Source organism: Zea mays, chromosome 1, assembly GCF_902167145.1.
Source record: "Zea mays cultivar B73 chromosome 1, Zm-B73-REFERENCE-NAM-5.0, whole genome shotgun sequence".
Taxonomy (NCBI): domain Eukaryota; kingdom Viridiplantae; phylum Streptophyta; class Magnoliopsida; order Poales; family Poaceae; genus Zea; species Zea mays.
The window spans coordinates 219,118,343-219,127,447 of record NC_050096.1 but is presented as its reverse complement, the minus strand read 5'-3'; the positions used below and the strand labels follow the sequence as shown (position 1 = coordinate 219,127,447).

General features: G+C 47.0%; 1 protein-coding gene across 1 annotated transcript; it reads right to left on the bottom strand.

The window, feature by feature from the left end:
- Window positions 1-771: 771 nt before the first annotated feature.
- LOC100284003 (ATP-dependent Clp protease adaptor protein ClpS containing protein) lies at window positions 772-7,493 on the bottom strand. Its single transcript, NM_001370566.1, has 3 exons — window positions 7,333-7,493; window positions 6,095-6,242; window positions 772-1,250 (listed from the first exon to the last, which is right to left on the bottom strand). The coding sequence occupies exons 1-3, from the start codon at window positions 7,403-7,405 to the stop codon at window positions 989-991; spliced, it is 483 nt and encodes a 160-aa protein (NP_001357495.1). The 5' UTR covers window positions 7,406-7,493; the 3' UTR covers window positions 772-988.
- Window positions 7,494-9,105: the final 1,612 nt, after the last annotated feature.

Here is a 9,105-nt window from a genome sequence, read left to right as displayed (position 1 = left end):
ACGTTTACTGATCATGTGTGTCGGCAAAATTGGTGGATATATTTACATGATCAAGCATAGGCTGCGCGGCTACTATAGCTAGTACAAGCTGTGCATATAATCTATTGGGCGTTGTGTACTGCTACGTACCGTACATAATAATCAAATGGGTGGTAGGAGCATGAGCAGGTGAGAAAAGAGACAGACCAGTGTGCTTGTCAAGGCGTGGTGGACATGTCCTAGGAGACGGCAGCTGGCGGCGTAGGAGCTTCAGAACAAGCTCGCCACAGGCCGTGGCGGCGGCCCCAGCTGCAGCCTATGGTCGACACCGAGACGTGCGCTCCCGCACCGGACGTGTTCTTCTGCGTGCGTAAAGTGTTTTATTATGGATCGGCAACAAGCGTGTCTGATATGACGCGTATATTGATGAAATGGTGTGCTTGGTACTGGTTGCAGCAGCTAGTATAGCCACTGCATAAACTTGTGATAGAAGTCAGGGGTCATTGCAACGGTCGTCTCCGATGTATCTCGAAATGACTTTTTCGGAACCAATTAAATTCAAATCAAAATACAAAACAGATATTATTAGACGTCAATAAAAAAAGATAGTTGTTTCTGAAACGAATAAAAAAAGATAGTTAGAATTTAAATTTGCATTCGGATATCTACTAAACCTATTTAGATGGATGAAGCTGGGATGGAATTGAGATTGTTGAAATGAAGCTCTTCCAAACAAGTCCTTAGCCTTCTGTTAAAAAGCAGTAGAAGCAATTTCTATAAACAGAGTAGGCATGTGCAACTAAATATTTTATAAATCAAAACCGAAAATACTATGTTTCTTCTTCTACAGGGTACCCTTGCACGATTTACACCTACCCGAGAGGGGTACTCAGCTTCGTTGTATCGATAAGTGCATATAACCAATCCGTTTCAGCTTTAGCTTGATACGCTGGGTATTTACAAACTATACGCTGGCAAAACAAGAAGGTATACCCCCAAGTCTCGAACCTCAGCAGCCACCACTCGCGGGCTCGATCGAGCTCCGGAGGCCGTTGCCCCTGAGCGACGTGCAGTGCTCCTCAGCCTCGGACTGGGAACAGACAATCACCACTGACAGCCCATTCACGTGCGCCTCCTGCATGATGTTCACAGCGTTGTCGACGGTCATCCCAGGGATCACTTTCATCAGGACCTTGACAACGTACTCGCGCCTGTTGTAGTTGTCATTGTGCAGGATGACACGGTATGGAGGCGACATTTTCCGGGATTTCCTGCAGAGCAGACGGGCTTTGGTCATAACATGGTTTCCAAGTGTACAATCAAGTCAAGCCAAATACTACAACAACCATTTTAGAATGGTAATAACACCTCAATGGCATCTATTTAGACAGCCTGAAAACCTGAAAATGCGATAAGCTGTCAATAAGGTAGCTTGGAGTGTAGGATCACTTTTCTTACTAAGCATCAATGTGCCAATTGACCATACACAATAATCGTAACTGCAATGTTGAGCTCACAAACATAATGATACACCCAGGGTTACAAATCTCGCTCAAGATTCACCTAATTTCGGTTATTTTTCTCGTTTTGGGTACTATACCAAATGGAAATTTCGGTCTGGAAAATTATATATTTCAGTTCAAAATTCAAAAAAAATACAAAAGTCAAACTTTGGTCAAAAAACGAAATTTTGAACAGTACAAACGAAATTGTAAACCCTAGCTACACCCCACAGGCTGATTAAAGCCCTACAACAGCATAACTACAGAGTTTATAGTTCTATGAGCTGATATTCCTGGTAAACCACCATTAGCTACAGAGTTTATATGAGAAAAAAAAATCTACAACAGCAGCAGCCAGCAAACCTCCTAGTTCTATCATTGGGAACAGACTGCAATGCTGCACCGTTCATTAAGCCTAGCATTGATTACAGAAAAAGTTTAACAACTAAAGTGCTAATCCAACCACTAAAGTGACTAGAGGATAAGAAGATGCGATCAGCTCTAAGAAACCGAAGACAAAATCAATCTAAGATAACTAGAGGTAGAACCACATAGGTCGTAAGCCTTGTGCTCGGTTTTTTAGTTGGTTTGGACCAGCCCAATTCTTCCCCTCATCTCCTGGAACTTTGCTCTCCCGAGGGACTTGGTAAGAATGTCAGCGAGCTGATCAGTGATACTGATGTGGTTGGCCCTCACGCTCGCATCTTCAGGCAACTACTGATGAAGTGTTATCAGATTCTGATGTGCTTGCTCCTTTCATGCAAGATAAGGTTCTTGGCCAAGGCCAGAACGGACTTCCTGCTGTCCACCCTGAGCTCCACTACTTTGGCCTCCCTGCCGAGCAGCTACCCCAACAGCCGAGACAGCCATAGAGTTTGAGTTGCAGCAGAGGTGGCGGCAATGTATTCTGCTTTACAGCTTGACAGAACCACCAAATGCTGCTTGAGCGATTGGCTAGCTGACGAGACATTTGCCGAGGAAGAACATGGTGCCGCCCATGCTCTTGCTTGTGTCAATGTCGCCAGCGAGGTCACTCTCGCAGTAGCCGACAAAGTGTGCCACATTGGGGTTCCTTGCATAATGCAGGCCGCACTCAAGGCAAGGGTGCCTGCCACGTAGCGTAGGACCCGCTTGACTGCCTATTGGTGCTCCAATATGGGCAGCTCCATGAACCAGGAGTCCAGGACATGTACCCGACGGTGAACACCAAGTCCGGCTGTGTACGGACCAGGTAGCGAAGATTGACAATGATGCACCGGTACAGCATCGAGTCGACCTCCTGCACCGTGTCGTGGTGACATAGCTTCAGCCACTCCTCCATCTGAGTGTGAGCTGAATTGCAGCCATCCAGCCCACCCAGCTCAATGATGCGCTTGACGTAGTGTGATTGGCAACAGGTAATGCTGGTTGTCCTGGCACACCTCAATGCCGAGGTAAAAACAGAGCAGGCCAAGGTCGCTCGTGTCGAAGGTTGACTTCATATGTGCCTCAAACGCCCCACCTCTGCTTCCTCTGCGCCAGTGATAACACGATAGTCGATGTAGACGCCGAATCGCCGATAAGAACAGAGCGTACTCCACCCCGCTGGTACATGACAGCCTCATGTACGCTCTGCTGGAAGCCCATCACCTTGAGAGTGGTGTCCAGCTTTGCATTCCAAGCGCAAGGGCCTAGCGCAAGCCATAGAGAGCCTTGCAGCACAGGACCTTCCCTTTTTGGCTACCAACGATGAAACCGGGAGGTTGACGAACGTAGACCTCCTTTTTCAAGTCACCATTGAGGAAGGTGGACATGATGTCCATGTGATGCACACACCAGCGCGCTTGAGCCGCCAAAGCAAGGACAGAGACAGATTCCATGCACGCGATTGGCGCGAATGCATCATTGTAGCTGATGCCTTCCTACTAGACGAAACTGTGTGCCACCATTCTCGCATTGTGCTTAATGACCTCCCCTGCTTTATTCTTCTTCAGTTTGAACACCCACTTCAGGGTGATTGGACAATGGTCGTTGAGCAGATCAACGAGCTCCCTGATTCGGTTCTGCTCAACAAACCTCATCTCCTGATACATTGCAGCGCGACAATTCGAGTCCCCTTCTGCTTCAACATAGGAACCAAGCTCTCAACTACGCTTCACGACCACCGGCATCGACTGGTCACTAATGATGTTGGCCATGGTGCAAATAGCGCACTGGGGTGTCGTCGTGTGTGGTGTCAAGGAGATCTTCGTCATCCTCCAGTGATGTGACGAACATGGGTGTGTGTTGTCCACCAGAGGTTGGCGTTGTAACCAGCATAGCGAGAGAAGCGAAGACTGGTATCATCGGCAAAGTAGCAGACGACATAGGGACACTGGCTAGTACCCCCTGGCCTAAGGACCATGATCGCGGTAGAGCCAATGGTGCCATCTATGTTGGGGCAAGTGAGCTAGATGCCTAGATGCCGAAGCAAACTCACTTGCTCCTTCAGCTCCTCGAAACTAAGTTTTGTCAACGACGAAGTCACTCATCATTGCCGCCACACCGCCACTGCTTCCTTTAGTGGGTCACGTGTCACGTGCTAGGTCGTCGGGTCAAGGATGTGATACATCTTGGCCTCCTCCTCATATCTTATGAAGACACCCAACGAGCTTCAGTCATCTAGCTTGTTGAGGTGGTTCAACTCCACAAATGTCAGACAACCAAATGGTTATAGGTGCCCGACCGTCGGCATGCACCCATGTCATGCCTCGTAGGTGGTCTTGCCTTCCAGACTCTAGGTCGGTGATTGTTTGAGAAAATGAATAGCAGCCATCACTGTTTCCCTCAGAACGTTGTTGGCATGCCTCTGCTCGAGCAGCATGCACGCACTTGCCACCACGGTCTAGTTCCAGTGCTCAACCACGTCGTTTTGCTGCGGCGAGTAGGGAGCGGAGTGCTGCCGATGGATGCCTTCATCGGCGCAGTAGGCGACGAATTCAGCAACAGTGAACTCGCCTCCATTATTAGTGCACAACACTCAAAGCTTGTGGCTACTCTCCTTTTCTGTTACCATCTGAACTTGCTTGATGGCTTCCGCCACTGCCCCTTTTGTTGAAAGGACCGCCCACATGATTCGAGATGCATCGTCCACCACGAACAGGAAGTAGCACCGACCTCCAAGAGTCATCGACGTGACGGAGCCACACAGATCATCATGGAAAGCTTGAGCTGCTCCTATGCACAACACAAGACTCGAAGCAAAAATGGGCACCTCCTCAGCTTAGTGACCACACAGGTGTCACATAGCTGCTTGACGTGGTCGATCAACAGGCCAACCATGTGCCATCTTCTTGCACCTCAGCTTCTGCAGTGCCTTGAAGTGGAGGTGCCTGAACCGCTCATGTCAGCGCTAGGCTTCATCTTCACCATGAGCGCCAGTGGCAAGGCGGAGTGGCCAAGCCACCTCTAGGTGCAACACATAGATATGGTTGGGGCCACAACTGGCCTTGGAGAGGAGGCGATTGTGACGGTCCCAAATCCAGAGTATTCCCTAGTCAATCCCAACCCATGAGCCGCCTTCGTCAAGCCAGTTGAGGTTGTTGATGGAATGTGATGCGTCGAGATGTAGTAGACGTCGTGGAGCATCATGTGCTCACCGGTCTTGCCTGCGGACAAGATGGAGCTCATGTTGCATATCTCCACCAAGGACGAATCCCCAAACATGATAGAGCTTCGGATGCCACGGTCCAAGATGAAGTACTCCTGGATCCCGGTTTGTTGCTGCAGAGCAGCCGCCAAGGAAGACCCGTATGTGCAGCTTGTCGATTTGAAAGCGAGTAGTCGTTACCGCGGACTAAGGATGGGAAAGGTTGAAACTTCCCCCTTTCCTCTACTTTCTTTGAGCTCCAACTCGAGACGGCATGGGCCAGAGAAAGTGTGGGCTCTTCCTCCTTTGATTAGGCCATGTAGGCCACACCGATGCGTTCGTGCTTGGGCTGTCGGCAATCCTTAGCCTAGTGGCCTGCCCTCCACTGTTCATGTTGGTTTCATTGTGGTTCGCCTTACGTTCGCCGACGTCACCTCCTGTCTTGCCACCACGGCCTCCACTAGCCTTGCCCCTCTTCCGTGAACGTTGGTAGTGCTCTCTAGGTGCGCTCGTGCTTTCTTATTCTTCTCCTTCTGACAGGCGAGCCACTGCTCCTCGATGTAGAGTAGCTTGCTACCGAAAGTGACCGACTCGTCATGGTCGTCTACCAACTTGAGCCTTCCTATCACCTCCTCAATGGAGAAGTTCTCCAAATCTAGGAGTGTCTCTATCGCTCGAGCGATCTAGCTGCTGCGATGCGAGCCTCATGCTTCGAGGCTGCAACTGCAGTCCTACGCTATCTCGACGTCATAGATTACACCTCGGTGCCAGAAGCGGCGGCTGCCGATGCCCACTGTGCCTGGAGGACGTCAACATGACTCAGGTAGAACCCTAGGCTCTAGATACCAAATGATAGACAACCAGGGGATCCACATGGGGGGCAAAGGGGGCCATGCCCCCCCCCCCTCAATTTTTAATATCGCTTATGCCTAATATCTATTTACCGTTAAGTATAGAAATAATATCGCTTATACTTTCATTGAAACTGGGGTGATATAACACTTACTTCACATCAAATTCAGACTGGCGACCAGGAGTAGTTTTCTCAACTGGCCGATCAAGCACACCACCACCTTTGCCTGGCGCAGCTGCTGACAAAGCCATAGGAATTGCAAGACTTTGGCATCTTCCCTTGTAAATGAAAGATCTATCTCCTGCACAATATGAAGAAAATCAACATGAAACATTATACCAGCAAGTCTGCAACAGTAATCATGAACCTATGACATGATAAACAATATTCCATATAAACTGGAAGTCATGATATAGCTAGCACAGTTTTCTTTTGCACATTTGTGCATCCAGGCTGAAAAAAAATGAACAAAGATGGAGTAATAGCCTCATGATCATGCAACAGTAAACATGTCTACAAGGTTGAGGATTAGTTGGTGATAGAGCAATATTTCCTATGCATTTCAATTGAGGGTATGATATGGTGGATTCAATAATCATCTCAGTCATTTGGGGTTGTCAAGAACACGATCAAGAATAATCAGCAACTGGTAACGGCCAGCAAGAAATAATGCACCTGTGGAGATTGGCACACAGTCGCAACTGATTGTATACTTCACTAGTAGTATTAAGTGTATCTTAAATTTTAGATTTCATTGCAGGATTATTTATCTTCCTGTAAATGCACCGACTCTGCAATATAACAACTGCTAGTCTACTACCACTGATATCTGTTTGGGTAGGTGACTTAGCAGTTGGAGCCGGTTGTTAATATGTATGTAATCTGGACTAAAAATGGGAAGAGCTGTAATGCAAAACACAGTCCATGAATAAAAGCATACTGAAGCAATCAAACAAGGAACTAACAGCTAGCTGGTTGAAAATGCCAATGATGTCAACCATTTAATCTTCACCTTGCACACTTGTTCTTGCCACTAACTAGAACAGACGCAATAATTTCACCATACATCGAGTCCACGTCCTCTAGCCAACACAAGGCAGCCATTCTATGGCAGGAAACAGAAGGACTCTCTCTTCACAATACTGGCAGTAACGGCAAAATCCTTGCCAAAGTGGAACAGCACTCGTCGGCTCTCATACTCCGTGGAATCCCCCGCAGTTCTAGCTCCACAGGAAACGCGTGGACAGCACGAACCCTACTTGCCCTGTCGACCTTATCCACTGAAAGATACTAATGAGTACTAACTACTGAGGAGTACTCCCAAAATCGCATCCAAATTCCAACAAACTGACAAACCGGCGCCAGACTCGGGAGCGAGGGAGACGGAGCACCTGTCACGGCGTGGGGATTTGGGAGGCGGCTCGCCGCGGAGAGCGCAACACGGCTGGGCACCGCGGCCTCCATGTCGCCGACCGCCGTCGCCGCGCCTCGAAGAATCTGAATGTTGGGGCCGAGCTCAGCTGCCGCGGTGGTGATGCTCCGTGGGCCGTTCGACGTGCGGTTTGGAGGCATCGGATTATTTGTGGCCCGGTAATTTGGCAGGCGTCGCGGGAGGCCACCTGTTAGGCCAGTCCGCGGTCCGGACCTCTGGGCCACTGGTCTCTACAGATTTTTTCCCCCTCCGTTCCGATACTGAAACGTGAAACCTGATGAGGCTATTGGTTGAATTACCATTGTGCCCCTCCGAGTTGGTGGGGGCTGCCAATAATTTATTCACAATATATTTATTTTTCTACCATTATTAAGAAAAGTTGCTTTTGTAATACTTAAGTAGATCTGGCCCAATAACCACATAAGGACTTGTTCGCCTGCGTCTGAATCAAAGAGAATTAGGGTTGATTTGGTGACCCGGGATCACGGGAGGATTTGGAGGGGATTGAGGGGGAAATTAGTTCATTTCTCCCTCAATCTCGTCCAATCCCTCCGTGATCCCCTTGTCACCAAATCAGCCCTTAGGGCTAATTTGGTGACCCGCGATATCGGGAGGATCGGAGGGGATTGAGGGGGAAATTAGTTTATTTCCCCCTCAATCCCTTCCAATCCTCCCGGGATCCCTTTGTCACCAAATCAACCCTTAGAGAGGATTGAATTCCTCCATATTCAAAGCTGAATAGAAGTGGATTTAATCCCTAATTTCTTTTGATCTAGATGCAATCGAACAAATCCTAAAGGGTTCAACAGTTGTAGGAGAAAAATAGTTAAAATAGTAATTGATGTAATTTCTATGCTATTGGACGAGATACAACTCTCTTTATTTGATTGGAGATGAATAAAATATTGATGATAAAAAAAGAAAGATATTAGGAACCTAAATGGATTGTGACGACTAAGGTTGTCTTCGATGGATCGAGTAAAATAGGGGACGAGGCACTGTAGATGACACTGTTTGACACTGTTTACAGAGTGAAGTTTGAAATATGGGATGAGATAGATGATGAATAGAGGATTTGCTGGAGATGACCTAAGAGAATGACGAATTAGCAATTTAAAAATCTACTTTTAAACGAATACATCTAATTTTCACCTAATTAAAATGTATTAAAAAAGGTAGATATACAATTACGGTTTTATTAGGTTAAGTTATATCTACCGCAAAAAAGTTATGCAACTTAAGTTCTAATCCTATCACTAGGTTAGCAAGCTAAACTAGGAAAGTAAGCACACAACCTATATAAGCAATAAATAAAGTGTAGAAGCTTAATTCAGATAGAGATACAAATTCTTGTAGACAACTCTGACATTTTTAATTTATTGAGGTATCAAGAAGCCCACTGATAGTTTCCTAGAGAAGGTGAATAGACAACACTTTTATTTGCAGAACTTAAAACAAAATCGAATCTCGGATTAGATATTCTAGATCAAATAGAGTAAGGAAGAGGGAAGTTCTTGCACTTGATGCTCTTCTTGATTGTGGAATTAATATAATATAAGAGCAATATCACAAGTAAAGATATATTAAGAACTTAGAGCAAGAGAGATGAAGAACAAATTGTAGAAAGTAAAGAACACAAGACACATCTTTTTTTACCAAAGTTCGGCTTCGAAGAACTTACGTCCTCGTTGAGGTGTCCCACCGAACTAGGTCTCTCTTGACCTTCTCAAGT